Source organism: Periplaneta americana, chromosome 9 (genome assembly GCF_040183065.1).
Source record: "Periplaneta americana isolate PAMFEO1 chromosome 9, P.americana_PAMFEO1_priV1, whole genome shotgun sequence".
Classification (NCBI taxonomy): domain Eukaryota; kingdom Metazoa; phylum Arthropoda; class Insecta; order Blattodea; family Blattidae; genus Periplaneta; species Periplaneta americana.
This window is the reverse complement of record NC_091125.1, coordinates 114,706,967-114,724,406: the sequence shown is the minus strand read 5'-3', so window position 1 is coordinate 114,724,406 and position 17,440 is coordinate 114,706,967. Positions and strand designations below refer to the sequence as shown.

The 17,440-nt window shown below is 36.7% G+C and overlaps 1 protein-coding gene across 1 annotated transcript in view; it reads right to left on the bottom strand.

Moving 5' to 3' along the window:
* The window catches only part of LOC138706401 (tensin-3-like), an 812,914-nt gene extending 796,240 nt beyond the window's left edge, over window positions 1-16,674 (bottom strand). The window contains exon 1 of the mRNA XM_069835653.1: window positions 16,509-16,674. Within this exon, the coding sequence (XP_069691754.1) occupies window positions 16,509-16,568 (60 nt within the window). The 5' untranslated portion in view covers window positions 16,569-16,674. The remainder of the gene's footprint in view (window positions 1-16,508) is intronic.
* Window positions 16,675-17,440: the final 766 nt, after the last annotated feature.

Here is a 17,440-nt window from a genome sequence, read left to right as displayed (position 1 = left end):
TTTCAGTAAGTCAATTAATATTTTATTGTATTAGAGCACTTTATTGCTTCTAATCTTTATATATTTTCTTCTAATCGTGTAATAGTCAATTAAATCCCACTCGAGTTTTGATTTTCTCTAGATAAATCAAAACCTCTAGTGAGATTACTGTAGATAAAATTAAAAACAATACAAAACAATGGAACCGATACATGGTTAATCTATCTAACTTATACAGATGATACAAAACATACGAGGGCTAGGACATAAGCCTAAGTCATGTCAACTATATTTTGTGTATGAATGCGAAATTTTGAAATATACAAATGAAAAGGCAGGTTATGTATAAGCCTACTATGTGTAGGACAGGGATCAAACATCAACAAACGACACAGCATCATGCTATTTCAAAGGGTAAAGTATGTGCTATTTCAAAGGGCACTGTGTGTATTAGTGGGGTAGGATAGGGTAGAATAGCGATAAAATATCCATAAACAACATAGTATATATTCGTGTATTAAAATATTTCTGATCCTTCCGCTGTGTAGCTGAGTTTGTTCTCATAAACGTTTATATTACAGTAATACAGGCTACTTCTGTAGAGACCAACGCTCCAGGGTAACTAAACTGCAAGCAGTGCACTTCTCGACGATAAATAAACCACCAGTGCTGACTAGCGGTAAGTAAGAAACTGCAATTAAAAACCCGATCAGAATTTATGCCTTATTCTGTACCTATTAAGAACTGGCGAATGACGAAAGCTGAAGTACTATAGGCATCCAACAAGGAAAACTCGGTGCGCAGAAACCAGAGGACGTGACTGTCTCGCGCAGATGACGTATGCTCCCGTTCCCAGCGTGCTCTTACGCCTACTGCAGGGGGGGGGGGGTAAGAGGGGTATAGCATGCGCGCCGCGAGGAGTCTGAGCTGAGTTTTGCTTGTAGGATACCTATAATTCTAAACTGCGTATCTTTTGGAAAATAAGTACGCTTACATGAGAATCCAAAGAAATGTCGAAAGGGAATGTTAGACGAAGGGACAAGGAAGAAGGAAAGGGAACCGAAGAGGATAAAGTGTAGGAATGAAGAGGAAAGGAAGAGAAAAGGAGGAAAAATAAATTATAAAAAATATACAAGAGAATTAAATAAAGTAGATATGAGCAATGAAGAAGAAAAAATTTGAGAAAATTACGAAGACGAGGAAAATTACACGAAAAGAAAATAAGAGGGGAAGAAGATTACGGTGATGACGTTATGATTCTCAACGGCAATGAAGTCACTGGTAAGCCGACTGAAGTAAGCAATTAGTGTGCCCCTATGGAAAGCTGACATATTTCAATTACATGTTCAGGGCAGTTAAACCAGTTCGTCATACCTGTATGCTTGTGACGCTAGAAATACAACTGCATAAGGGATTACAGACATGCGCACGCCTAATAACATGCTCACTAATGTATGACGATGACTTATCGTGAGGCTCGGAATTATCTCCCTGTATTGCGTTTCCACCCTCCCTCCTCGTCAAGGCTTTAAACTGTGACTGGGAAGTGATATCAAGTGCACAGTAAACAACACTGTACTTGCTGTTACAATTTAGTTTAGACGAACCGCGAGCCAAAGGATATGCGCTCACAAGCAAACATTCTGATGGGGGCAAGTAAAAAGTTACTTTTTTCTTCCATCATGTTAATAATGTCAAAAGAAGTCCTTATACAAATTTTTGATTACAATTATTACAAGGCCGTCCATAAAATGATTTTCCCTGGGGCCGTTTACAAAAAAGAAAGCACAATTGCATGGAAAGATTTATTGAAACAGATACAGCAATTGTTGCGCTATTTGTCAACATATCTCTCACTGGAATTGAGACCCATAGGATCAATTTATGTATCCTTGTGTCGTAGAAGTCAGCTGCCTGGGATCGGAACCAGCGTTTGACAGCCGTCTGCACCTCTCTGTCGATGCCGTGATATGACAAATATCTCAATTCCGGTGGGGAATATGTTGAAAAATAGCTAAAAAATTGATGTGCCTGTTCTAATAAATTTTTTCAATGAAATTGTGTATTCTTTCTGTTAATGGCCCCTGGCGAATTTATTTTTTACGGCCCTCGTAAATGCGGTCGTTGGCCAAAATTTGTATAAGCACTTCTTTTGACATTATTAACATGGTGAAAGAAAAAAAAAAACTATTTTTATCTGCCCCCATCAGAATGTTTGCTTGTCAGATCTTCCAAATGAGAATCCCGTGGTCAGATTCCGGTGAGTCCAAGAGCAATTTGCAGTGAGAACATAGGGAATTGTTCTAGTTATCTTAGGATGCTGCAGTATTTCCTGTCATAGCTGTATGGAATCCAAGAAATTATTTATTTTTTTATTCTTAACTGTTTTGTCCCCTAACAACACAAAAAGCGTACAAGAAAATGACATGATTCATAGGACCCTTGTAATTGGGTCAAACGTTTAAGTTCTGAATTGGGTGTTAGTGATATTTTGATTTTTAAGGAATTGGTTCTTATTTACAAGAATTGTGAATAGGATTAAGAGTAAAATAAATGTAATGTATTTTGTTTTATTATTATGATTATTTTTCCTTTGTTTATTTGTATGTTTATTATTGAGTATACACAATATATTGGTACAAATATTTGCAATGTAATTACCGTATTTCATCTGAACTGATTTGGTGCAAAGCATTAGTATGAGTCTATGAAAAGAAAAATATGAAATATAATTTATGCAGGAAAAAAGTATATCCCTGAAACACCATATTATCTATGCCAGAGTCTGATCCGTTGATAAGCAAAATAGTGTGATGTAACCCTTTGCCGTTGCTACGTCACATGTCGTTGAATTTTTAAATTGTAGTAGGTTATTTTATGACGCTTTATCAACATCTTAGGTTTTTAGCGTCTGAATGAGATGAAGATGATAATGCCGGTGAAATGAGTCCGGGGTCCAGAACCGATAGTTACCCAGCATTTGCTCATATTGGGTTGAGGGAAAACCCGGAAAAAAACTCAACCAGGTAACTTGCCTCCACTGGGGATCGAACCCGGGCCACCTGGTTTCACGGCCGGACGCGCTAACCGTTACTGCACAGGTGTGGAGCATGTTGTTGAAACGTACCTCACATTTTGCCTATTTTATCCTCAGACGCTTCACGTTAGAAATAAAACAAATAAAGGCAGATGGAAGTGGAGGTACTTATCGAGCGTGACATGGAGCATCCCTAAGCAACCTAGTAGACGTTTCGGATCGAGTTGTATAGGACTTGAACTGCAGGTCTACTACAAATTATAATAGGGTATAACTTAAAACAATCTCTCTCTCTTTGTCTCTCGGACAGAAACACATGCATACATAAATGAAACTACGTAACAGTGCTAACAGAAACTTTCTTATATGAAGTTTGCCTTCCTGAAGATATAATATGAAATGTAAACCTTATTTTATTTAAGTTCGTCTTTAAGTTTACACATTATACCGGGATCACTGTTCTTTTTTCTGCATTTTGTGCGGTATGTTATCCGTATTTCTCCAAGTCTCGGCCTGAACACCTGCAGACTTCTAACATATGAGCACAGGCTGTTACAATGCTTCCATTCCTCATTCTTATACATTTAGAAATTTAAAATAAATATTATAGTCCAGACCAGAGGTCTGCATCGGACGTTCGAGTGCCAAGTAGTTCATAGCATAATCCGATAGGTAGCGCACATGCATGATGGGTAAATTGTCACGAGCGATAGATCCTCGAACGGTATAAGCCAAGCGTTAGACATTCGTTCTTGTTACAGTGATGAACTGTGTAGTAACATCATAGATGTTTATCATTTCAAAACTTCGCAGTGTTTAACTAACCTCTCCATAGTACAACTACAAAACTTGCTTTAAAATGTAATATAAATGCTGTAGGTTCCCCCCCCCCCCACACAGGAGTGATTTTGTTTTTGCCACATCTGATAGATGTTACTGGATGTAAATGTAATTATCATAAACGGAGAACATAATCACGATAATGCAAAAACTGTATCAAGTTTTCTAGTAATAATAATAATAATAATAATAATAATAATAATAATAATAATAATAATAATAATAATATACTAATAATCTCTAATAATTAGTGTATCAATCTTTGCGTCTGTATCAGTTGTGCAGCATAATTATTCGTTTTATTATATTTTCTGTGACGTTATCTCTGTACTAATATTGTTATTAATCTACTGTTATCTCAATAATATTTTGTAAAACGTTTCTACATTGTCGCAGTATATAGGCGGAACATTATGTATGGGCCTATCATATTATATATGTGGTAAATCAAATATTGAATATTTTATTTTATTCGGTTATTTTACGACGCTGTATTAACATCTAGGTTATTTAGCGTCTGAATGATATGAAGGTGATAATGCCGGTGAAATGAGTCCGGGGTCCAACACCGATAGTTACCCAGCATTAGCTCGTATTGGGTTGAGGGAAAACCCCGGAAAAAACCTCAACCAGGTAACTTGCCCCGATCGGGATTCGAACCCGGGCCACCTGGTTTCGCAGCCAGATGCGCTGACCGTTACTCCACAGGTGTGGACAAATATTGAATAATTATTAATTAGCAATAATAACTGTATAACGAAGTTTTTCATACTATTTTATTTATGACTTCATGTTCCTGTTTTGGTACGTTCCATTGACTGTTCCATTAAACGTTTGTCATAAACGCAGAAAATAAAGCCTTATTTTTACCGTGTGAGCAAAACATATGTGTATCTTATCTGTCGCCTTCCATACAAGATGAGACATGTCGGTGAGATGACCTTGTACTGTGCTTCTATTTATTACGAGCGTATCACGACCGATCGTATCTCACTCGAGGGTGCGACACTCGACCGAGTTCAAGCGAGCGATTTAACTCCAATGCAGCACTCTGGTCCAGACACTTGATCTGAAGACATTATTAATTCGTCAAATTAAGTACAGAAACTTAATCATAAACAAAAGTAAAAAAGATCCTTTGACTTCAACATTTTCTAACGTTAAAAAAAAAAGAGTTGAGACAAGTTTGGGGGGCAGTAATCCCCCATAACTCCGTCTAGGAACGGAGGAGAAGAATAGTTGAAGACATTAATTCTGCTCATAAGTTAATATCATTCAGAGGAAACAAATCGCTGAGTTCCACTTGCTCTTAAGTAAGAAGCTTTGGAGAGCCCTGGAATAACAATAAGCCGATCGATGAGAGTGTGCAGCCAGCAAGAAGCCAGTGTCACACTTGTACTGCGCATTCTAATGAACCACAAATATAAAAGCTCTGTGTTAATTACTCTGGCAGTCATTTCATTTCCCTCTCCCTCCTTCAACAGAGGCTCCTCCTCACACTCTTCAGCCTTTGCAAAAACATCGAAACAATTGCTAATTTCAATAACATGAGGACACAGTTCAAACTGTGGGTTCAAAAACACATTTACATTCACGTTATCGTCGTCATGTGGAAAATAAATGGCAAGTCAACACTTTACATTATTCGTCTGACTGTATAAGGAGACATAAGAGCAACTCATCATTCATCAATGTCTGCGACAGCGTGTTACAACAGGTGGGACGCGACCCCCCGCCGAATTCCGTGTATTTATCTAACGTGCATACTCCCCGTCATATTCAAGCGTGGAGAAAAACTTGCGGGGTTTCGACATATTTTAAAATTAATTAATGAAGTCAAAAGCATAGTTCTGTAGAATACAATTGAATCGTTCGTTGTTGAAAGGAACTAAGTCCACATTTTTGTCAATTTCATTTCTTATCGATTTGTAATGTAGAAAGCAAGCTGCATCTGTTGGTGTTGGAACTTATTACTCATATTCCTTGTACTTTATTTGAGGTGGCCAATCTTGTCATTCGGTGCTGAAAGGAACTAACTCCTGTAGATAGTGCTTTTCAACACGGAAAGACGAAGATTCCAGGTTGGCGGCCCTGTGCTAACAGTGTATTCTGCCTCCAATATTTCGCGGGTTTTATGAGTCTGCAGAGACTGATTGTTGATTACTAGTTGTTTGTCGCATTAAATGTTCAGATTCTGTACTTGATAACATTATCAGATAATGGAAGACGGAATACACGAGAAATTGTAATCTTATTAGCCTATTACAGAAAGTCTATCCTGAAGGACGAGTTCCAATCAAAACAAGCAAAATAGGAGATGTGAGGAAAGTTTATCGTTATGTTACTACATCAGGAGATAGAAAAGATTTCTATGATGAAATATTGCAATGGCCAACGGAACAAAAAGAAAACCTACTTTATTGAAAACAGTAATTTATTTGTACTGTTGTTCTGTATTTACCCAAGAGTAATATTTGTTAATTCAGTCAAATAGTATGGATATTTTAAAAATGTTGTTTTGTTTTCTGAGTTATTCTCATTACAAAGGTGTATGAGTACTGTAAACATTCTTTGTATTTTGTGAAAATAATGTATGTTATACTGCACCATGCAAGTAACATGCTTCATAGTTGATTTTTTTCCTTAAGACATCCATTACAGGTGATTTAATAAATTCCCAATTTGTTCTTACAGGCCAAAATGTGTTTACATTTTTATAAAAAGAGCATTTCCATGTTGAAAGGAACTAAGTCCAGTTACGTGTTTTGTAGATTAGAAAGATTCTAATGACTGTGTGAATATTTTTATAAGACTAAACTAATTCTGTATGCCTATATTTTATGTGCACAATATATTTTGGTTTAATCTTCGATAGATTACTCACAAAACAGTTTTTTTTATTATCTCAAAACTTTAAAAAGTGGACTTGGTTCCTTTCAACAATAAACGATTCAATTACATTTTACTTTTTCTTTGGACCTGTTAGACTTGAAGCGACATCAGCAGACTTAGCAAAACGTTTTGCTATCCGGGCACTATAGCCCAGCACTGTAACCTGTTACAATCTATTGCGCTAACCCTCAAGCTAGGTGCGTTCTCAAACCCACACCGGCTGACTATACTAACAAGTAGATCTCTCCAGTTCGCCTGTGCGTTTTCAGAATGAAACATATACTGACTAGAGGTGGGGAAAAATAACGTAACGGTTATTTTGGAACAGTTTCTTGCTTGAAACTGTTCCAAAACGTAACAGCACTTTGGAATACTACGTTCCAAAATAACGCTAGTACGAAATACTTGCTGTTACAAAATACTTGTTTCACTTTGGAACTACATTATGACAACGCCTGTTCCACAGAACGGAACATGTTTGGCACTATCGGAAGTAGTGGCGCCAACTTTTAGAAAACACTGGGTGGGCTCAAACATTTGAGGTATAAATTAAATAAATGTCGTAAGTATAATGATAACACGATAAATTATTGGGTAGGCTCGGATCCCACGAGCCCATATAAGTTGGCGCCACTTTCGTCGGACTGAAAGAAATATTGGAATCTAAAGTGAAAGATAAATAGTAAAGATACGAAGAGTGTCATTAAAAAATGTACACATTATCTTGAAACTAATGTTACCGAGTATAGGATTCTAACAAACAATTATTAGCATAATGCCTGTATTAGAGTATTGTAACTACATTGTGAATTTTATCAAGGGAGGTGAAAATATATAGGCTATGTTTTATTTTAAAATATTTTACAATTTTAGTTTCATTACAGATTCTTGAAATTAAACTAAATTCTGTTGAAACATGACTATTGTCAAAGTTTTTTATTTACAAAAATACAATGGTAAATTTTAATATTTCATTACAATGAAATTATTACTCTTCATGACGGTATTAATATGAATTTTAGCACGATCGAAATGATTATAGCAATTTTTGGACAAATTGAACACTAGTGTAAACTTGAGTTGAGCAGAGGAGAAAGAATAGGTTATGTTTTATTTACCATTGGGATCCACTTTGATTTCGTGACCAATAAAATTTACAAATAATTTGAAATTGCATTAGATTACATTGCTGTTTCGAACAAACCTGGTCTACGAATTTAATTTGCCATTAGAAAACATTTCTTTTTCACGAATTCACATCTCGGTTCACTATGACATCATACTGCATCACATGGCATACAGGGAAGTATGTGATCATTTAGCGTCTTAAATACCACTGTTATATTACTAGTAGTACGTACCTGTTCCAAAATACTACCGTTCCATCAGATAGTAGTAAACCGTGCGGTTCCAAGATACCAATGTGCACCTTGTAGTTATATATAAGTTACATACGGCACTGTTATTTCGAAACTGTTACTTGGAACCTAGTATTTTCAAGGAACTCGAACAGTTGGAACCGTTTCGAGAAAATAACAACTTTTCCCATCTCTAAAACTGACACATAGTGTGCATTGTTCATGTTACTAATGCATCAACATCTGGTAAAATGGAATTACAACAGCTGCGGGAATGGTACCTTAATTGTTATTGGCCAAATGCAGGTAGAAGGAATTTATTAATAGTGGATAGCTGGTCATCGTTTAACAATGAACAAATGCGAACAACAGCTCCGGCTGGGAAGTCGGTGGAAGTCCGACAAATTCCAAAAGGAACTACCAGTATGATTCAACCGTTGGACGTATTCTTTTTCAGACAATACAAAACATATTGGAGGACTATATCGGATTATGCAATCAAGGACGACCATTTTCATTCAAACCTTCAGAAGAGAGAAGAAGTTAATGCATTTTCAATAAATGATATGAAAGATGAATACCGTTGTAAGTGGGTTCAGCACGTAAACAGAATGCAAGAAGATAGAATATCATAGAATTCACTTCATTATAGACCACAAGGATACGGAAACTCTGGACGATGGGTAGAACATTGTGATCTGGAAACAGAACGGTTTCCTGGGCCTCAAACCTTGCAAGATGATGAGGATAATGGCCTACAGTATGTTATCAGTTGCTTCATTCATTATAAAAAAAACTCTCAGTTACATGTGAAAAACTGTTTGAAACTATTCCTATTCCACTACATTCCTTTTCAGATAACGATATTGTGCACCCCTAACTATAACTTGAGTAAAGAATATGTTTAGCGTGTTATTTCTTTCAGTTTACCTTTGGGGAATGTATATAAGACTATGTGGAAGAATAAAATTAAATAATCAAATGCCTGAACTATCACACGTATTTTTATTTTATTTCCTCAGCTTGTGGCATTCAAGGAAAAAAAAAAAAGAGAGTACTACCACAGTCTAGTATATACAGTCACGAAGCTTGAGTTGTGAGGGTGCTAGAAACAAGAAACAATAGACTGTGTCGGTGCTATTTGGCATTGTCTGTAATGAGGCGATATTAGCGATCCTAGTGGTTAGCAACTATCTATGGATGCATATTTACTACGTATTGAGCTTCGTGACTGTATATACTACACTGTGGTACTACTTTAGTTGGTACATTCTTCCTCCTAGAAAAGGATCTAAATTACATCAAATAACATTGAAATAATGTGGAAAATATAAGGTGACAGATAAACGTGTAAAAATAAAAACAATGTAAAAGAAAAACGAAACGAAAACATGTGTGAGGCAGTAAAAGGAAGGAGACTTCATTGGAAAGGAATATACTGCCTTGTCAAGAAGGAAGAAAACGTTTCAGTCTGCAGAAGCATCCGACTGAACAGGTCTCGAGTAGAGAGAGAAGAACAAAAATAGTGAGAGATAGAGAGAAAGAGAAAAGAAAGAAGAGAATTATCCCCCTTCCTCCCTTCCACCGACAGAAAGAGTTGCACTCATGGAAGAAGATGGAAACCACCAGTGTACATTAAGAGGCGGAAATAAAGAGCCTCGTTTCCGAGTTCCCAAAAAGGCTTCCTTTTTGTTTCTTGTGAAAAAATTTCTGTTTTCTTTAGCCAGTGTCATAGTTCACAGAATTAAGGATGATGATCCTCTACGTTCTTGAGGGATGTAGTTTTAACTCACATATGTACATGCGACCCGTAATAAAGGTATGTTGCACTTGAAGACTCTAAAAACACAGGTGCACTGACATGTATGATGTGGCGAGTTGTCTGTAAGAAGGCGTTATGACCAGGATTTTCATTATGATAATTGTTCATTTAACATGTCTGCCGTTGTAAATGACAGTTAAGGTGTAGTTAAACGTGGTTTTAAATTTTAATTTCGTTTAGGATATGTACAGTATGTGTTTATGAGACACGTCATAACTAACGAGACAACTACAATATAAAATAATATTATTATATATATATATATATATATATATATATATATATATATATATATATATTATTTTGAACATGCGTTGGCAATTCTGGCTATTGTTGCACAAAATACACCGAAATGAATAATGTATATGAAATATTCTAAATTAATTACAACAGACTATGTGCCCATTTGAAGTATGCTCACTGACAGAATACCAACTAACTACTAATGCAGTTTTTTTTGTAGGAGAAGGTATAACAGCTGCAAAACTACTATATATTATAGAAACAATATAGTAACAGTTGTATACGCCTTATAAATTCTATGAGTTTATATGTTTAAAAATCTTAGAAGGAATGTTTATAGTGAAGATAGCCCAGAAAGACCACTCGAAGACTTTCCACCAACGATTGAAAATAAAATTGATAATATCATTTCTGAAACCTATTATTAGAAAAAAAATTCGTTCCGGCACCGGGAATCGAACCCAGGACCTCTCAGCTTTGTGCGCTGAGCGCTCTCTCCATCAGAGCTATACCGAGACCCGATTCACGGTGTCGGCCGAACTCTTCTCCTTGGTGTCATCAGATTCTCGGTGCCAGAACGAACTTTTCTCCAATAATAGTTATCTACATGTTGAAGGCTGCGATATAGTCTTGGTTATTCAATGAGGACGGCGAGGCCTCATAGTCTATATGAATATGAAAACATACATATCATTTCTGAAAGTAGAGGAACGTGGAGCGAACAGCCCATGAAGGGTCAAGGGCGAATAGCCAGCTGCTGGCCTCATGTTTACATTCCTCAGCAGAGATGAACGATCATCTAACCCGAATGTAGATATTGTGTATTCAGCATGATAATCCTTCCCAGCTGTTTTAGATGGTCTTCGAAACCTATTTTGCTACCAAAATTCATCACGATGCTGGGTGAACACCGGTCTCATACATTGGCCGATATCTCATGAGAAAAATCCTTTCCCATGACCTTACCGCAAGTCCTGAGCATGATGCCTTGGATTACGATGCTACGGCGCGGGACGACTATTCAAGATAGGTTTTAAAATTTAATGTAAGTGTTGGTACTTTCAATTCAATAGACCGGAGAGGAGTACGTCAAGGATGCCTTTATCATCTACCTTGTTCAACATCCACTTGGAGGATTTAGTGAAGAACTGTTTTCATAACATGGGAGGAGTGATATTAGGAGGAAGGAGAATAAAGTGCATAAGATTTGCAGATGATATGGCGTTATTAGCACAAGAGGAGGTTATACTAAGGGATATGCTACTGGAGCTAAATGACAGCCGTGAACAGTATGGAATGAAGATAAATGCAAATAAGACAAAGATCATGGTCATAATAAGAAAAATAAAGAAGGTAAACTGGCGAATTCTAAATGAGGCAGTAGAGCAAGTGGACAGCTTCAAATACTTGGGGTGTACTATAGGCCTAAGCAGTAACATGAGCTGCTGCCAGAAAGCCAAAAGGAGGTTAACAATGGCCAAGGAAGCTTTTAATAGAGAAAGGAGCATCTTCTGCGGATCTCTGGAAAAAGAAATGAGGAAGAGACTAGTGAAATGATTTGTATGGAGTTTGGCATTGTATGGGACAGAAATATGGACATTACGACGAAGTGAATAGAAGCGACAAAAAGCATTTGAAATGTGGATATGGAGAGGAATGGAACGTGTGAAATGGACAGACGGAATAAGAAATGAAATGTGTTGGAAAGATTGGGTGAAGAAAGAATAATGCTGAAACTGATCAGAAAGAGGAAAGGAAATTGATTGGATCACTGGCTGAGAAGAAACTGCCTACTGAAGAATGCACTGTAAGGAATGGTGAACGGGAGAAGATTTTGGGACAGAAGAAGATATCAGATGATAGACGACATTAAGATATATGGATCATATAAGGAGACAAAGAGGACGGTAGAAAATAGGAAAGATTGGAGAAAACTAGGTTTGCAGTGAAAGACCTGCTTTTGGGCAGAACACTGAATGAATGAACCGTGTAAATACCATAAAACTTTTCAAGATAAGCCCTAAAGGAGCTTACAGAGAGGAACAAATAAATGGGACTGAGTAGGCACTATATGCTGTGGAGTAAAGTATAGTTATTTCACTGAATGAAGTGAGTTTTCTGAAATAAGTGTATGATGGGTTATGTGCCGAGAAGTGGATACATAATTTCGATCCATAATCCAAGAAACGGAGCCTAAAATGGAAGCAACAGCCCTCATATGTTTAAAAAATTAACATCTCATACATTTCTATCAATGCAATGATGTCTTTGTTTCAGAATATTTGGAAAATCGTCGTACTATTATGAACAGCTAGTATTACATCGAGTTGCTAAGAAACAAACCGAAAGCAGTGTTATTGCGAAAATGTTGTCTTGTTCAGGTTAACGCCAGTCCTCAACTGCGTCGAATGCATTGGACAACTCGTTTGGAGATTCTGCTAATTAAAGACGCCTTAAGAGAAATCAAATTTATAATAATGATAAAATGAAAATAAAAGTGCAAGACTGGCCACTACATCAGGATAAATATTTCTTCTCTGCAGGAATTAGGAACGTTAGATGTTTCTATACTGATTCCACGGTGTGGAAATCAGAAATCTCGCATCACGTTGAACACTGCAAAAGTTTTAAATAGCACTCGATAAAGTTCTCGTTATATACTAGGTATATATGTACATACAAATGTATTATACTTTCCAGAATTTGGTCTTTTTGCCATATTTGCATAAGACAGAACCATGATAGGACTCTAGTGACGTGAAATTAGCACGACGCCGGGTCTCTAATTAAGATAACACGGGACATCAGACAGATAAGGGACAGACACGCAAACTCAAGGCAGAACTGCATTGGCACGAATCAGCGTAAAGACAGCCCCGGAAGTTTTGCGCAGACAACACTCGGATATGCAGAATGAATCGACAAAGTTACATGGTAGTCTCTTTGAAATCTTAAAGAATGAAACATGCTGATAAATTGCTGTATTCAAATTATCTGAGTCGTTCTTATAATTATTTAAGTAAAAGGTATTTTTTTTTTAACCTTCATTTTCATTAAACAACGAACGAATGAAAACATAGTGTCCCGAATATGAGAGATACTTTTGCATACATTTAACTAGTTTCAAATTATTTTACGATGTTATTGTTTATATTTTATTTTTGAACCATTAGGCTAAACATAGAAATCTCATTTATGATGGTTCAGTTTCTCTCGGTAGCTCATTGCTAGAGCGCCACTCAAACGAGAGGTCGCACAGAACTGTAGCTGCTCTCGATGCCGATATGTTACTGATAGAGGCAGCGCGGAAGGCTAACTTTATATTCAAATTCGAAGCCACATAGCTAGATAAGGTGGCGTAATTGGGCATGATCACATAAGTTACATTGGTTCATGGCCTAACTATTAATAGCATTAGCATTGGACTGTGGCTCATAGTATTCTTAGAGTAAGCTTCTGAAATTCTGTCATTTTTGTTTGACCACGGATCTCGAAATGGGTGGCTATATTCGGTGCGGGAAAAGACGTATTCGACATCAAAAGCAATACATTAAACTTAAAATAATGCGATATTCGAATGTGCATTTGTTATTTTGATCAGTATAGTACATTAATTAAAAATGCTTTCGATCGAAAAGTAAAGTTTCAGATCATATAACAATAGAAATTTAATGTGTTTGCTATTGTTTTTCCCTACAGTCTCTCAGAATGCATATAACTCGTTTAATTTTAGTTGCAGAAGACTATAGTCTGTACATTTATGAGTAAGAGTATGCACTATACTTAAATAGGGAGAACTTTTCTTTCATAGTCATAGGCGGAGAGAGAACCGTTTCCTTGGGGGGGGGGGGGAAGGCAAAGCAAAACCATAAATCCCGATATAACGAGGTTACAGGGGATATCATTTACTTCCTCCCCCGTTATAGCTTGAAAGTGGTACAGTATGTCGGAATATGATCATTTAATAAAAGTATTTTTGGAGTGCATGTTTCTTACAGTGTTATATCCATATCCACGATGTTTCGGACCAAGTTGTATAGGGCTTCAGCTGTAGATCTACTACAAATTATAATAGGACATAACCATAGGCAGAGTTATGGGAGGGTATGTGGGGGCACTGCTCCCCCCAAATTTGTCTGAACTCTTTTTTTTTCTACTAACATTACAAAATATTGAATTCAAAAGACTTTCCTAGTTTTTGTTTATGAGTGGGATATTATATGTAAATGCTACCATAGTACCATCTTCCTGGAAAGTGGCTGTTTTCACAAAAAAAAAAAAAATCTTTGGCCTATGGTTGTTTTATGAAAACTACTGAAAATTTACACTCCTTTAACATGGGACTATGGTATTTTTTTTTCCACTAGCACATAATTCAGTAGATGACCACTGCGAGTCCACACCTGTGGAGTAACGGCTAGCGCGTCTAGCCGCGAAACCAGGTGGCCCGGTTTCGATTCTCAGTTGGGGCAAGTTGCCTGGAGTTTTTTTCCGGAGTTTTCCCTCAACCAAATATGAGCAAATGCTGGGTAACTCTCGGTGCTGGACTCATTTCACCGGCATTATCACCTTCACCTCATTCAGACGCTAAGTAACCTAAGATGTTGATAAAGCGTCGTAAAATAACCTACTAAAACAAAAAAACAAAACCACTGCGAACTTCTTACACAGGAGTGCAGGCTGTTACAAAAGAAACATTACAGTGCTTCCATTCCTCAAACGAGGTATAGAAGTTCTTATACATGCAGAAATTAAAAAAAAAATTATAGTCTAGACCAGACGTCTCCAAAACCGTACTCGCGAGTAAGCCCCTGAACGGAACCGAAGCCAGTACGTAATGAGCGAACTCCGCCTCACCCATCCCCACCTGTACTGTACTCAATGTTTATGCGTAAACGAAGACTAGTGGGGGACTGCCATTATCACTGTATTGGTCGGCGTGTTCCACCATTTCACAATGTCTTCTAATCATGGACGTAATACATTTAAGGATGAAAGGGAAGAGAAATATTTTATGTTAGTGGGGAGAATGTGAAATGCTTAATTTGTTCGACAATTCTTAAGAGCGTGTTAAAATTCAACATGCAACGTCAATACTCGACTCTTCACGAAGAATATCATACAATTACAGGCATGTTGGACATGTGAAAATAATTTATTTTGGGGCTATCTGTGTAACTGTTGGTTATACATAATAATCAGTATATTACAATACGTTTACGCTCAGTTCCGCATGACATACTTACAGTTTTTTGTTTAATTTTAGGTGAAATTCGTAGGCCTACAAATATTTTTATAAATATAAAACAAGAAAATATAAACACAAATCATACACGTGTTCTCAGTCAAACAAAAAAAGCTTCTTGCTAGCTATGTTCTAGCTTGGAATATTGGAAAATAAATGAAAACCTTTACAGAAGCATCATTTGTAAAATCGTGCATACAGAACGCTACTAAAATACTGTGTCCAGAACAAAGTCAAAGTTTAAGAAAATTAAATTGTTTCCAATTACAGTTCAGAGAAGGAATTTCAAGATTGTAAATGTAATTGAATCTGAAGTCGAAACCACAATTAACCAGTTTGTAGCTTACTCACTTGCATTGGACGAAAGCACAGATAGAAATGACGAAGCTCACCTAGCCATTTTCATTCGAGGAGTTAATGAACATTTTACTGTGTCTGAATGTCTTCTAGATGTAATTACAAAATACAACTGGAGAAGATCTTTTCCAGGCACTGAATGGCACCATAGAACAGAAGAAGTTGAATTTGCAATGACTTGTGTCAATAGCAGCAGAAGGGGCTCCAGCTTCATAGTATGTCAAAATAATATACAAACGTATGATATTCTTATTCTTTTGATATTATTATTTGTAAACATAAGCACACCGTTGCCGCGATCCCCCACTGACCGCTCCCATCTGTTGAGGTACGTGTCTCTTCCCCTTCTCTAGTCCTACAGCATACTCTGTTCGGCGGGCAGCATCGAGAGCACGAATGACAATACGCTTTTTGGAGACCTCTGGTTTAGACACATGATCTGAAGATATTAATTCGTCAATTTAAGCACAGAAACTTAATCATAAACAAAAGCAAGGAAAGTCTTTCGTATTCAATATTTTCTAAAGTTAATAGAAAAAAAAAAGAGTTGAGACAAATTTGGGGGGGGGGCACTGCCCCCCATAACTCCGCCTATGTTCATAGTACAGGTTAAGATTACGTTACCAATTCTTAGATATTTTCATTGAACGTTATATTAATGTTTAAGTAATATTTCTTAAACTAATGCCGACAGCCTTGTTACCAGCACATAGCAATAGCACTGTTCCCACTCACCGCGTCGCTTTCCTTGCAGGAACTGGCGAGACTCTCCCAGGAGATTGCAGTACGCATCATCACATCAACACAAAACACAACAATCGATTCTTCGAGGTCGACAACTCGCAACTGTCATTCAACCAACAGAAGTCACCTTCTGTAAACCAAACAGTTCCACTTTCCACAAGATCTCACAATCAAGAGCGTAGAATCAACCTTCTCACTGGTATCCTGTTAACTGCGTTGTTCCTTACCGAGGAAGACGTAAACAGACTGTAATTCACGACAGAAAATTGCGATGAAGCAATTATAAGATAACTTAATAGAGTTCAGGGAAGAATTGTTTCGTCAGTCCAGGAAGTTGGCAAATTTAGTTGTGTTATTACTTTGAACATGGCTTTCAAATTCACACGTAATATGTGTATAAAAGGAGGGTCGCTATTGTAGTATTTTTAGTTATCTTAGTCCGACTTTATAGTCTAAAAGTCAAATATGTATGTATCATAGTTGTTATTATTAGGTCTATATATATTTTGTGTCTCTTGAATGTATTTTGTCTTCTTTATTGTTGAAAATTAATGAATATTTTAAACATAAAATCATGATTTTCGAACATTATAAGACGACACTATAATATTACTTAATACTCATTCTACATAGCGACTGTAATCTTTGTAATGAATATGTCTGTCGTCGATCTGCACAAGGGGACATGTCCAAAGTGACGAAGTGTTGGGAAATAGTAAAAAAACCATAAAAGACAAAAAAATTAAAATGTTTATGGATTCTGAATGTATGTACCCATAGTGATCTAATTAGAAAAATATATATTAACATTTTAATTTGTTAACTTAGTTATAGTTTTTGCGATTTTCCAACATTTTCTTATTTTGGACATGTTATCATTTGCAAATCGACGACAGATGTGAACTGATAGATAATATTTCATA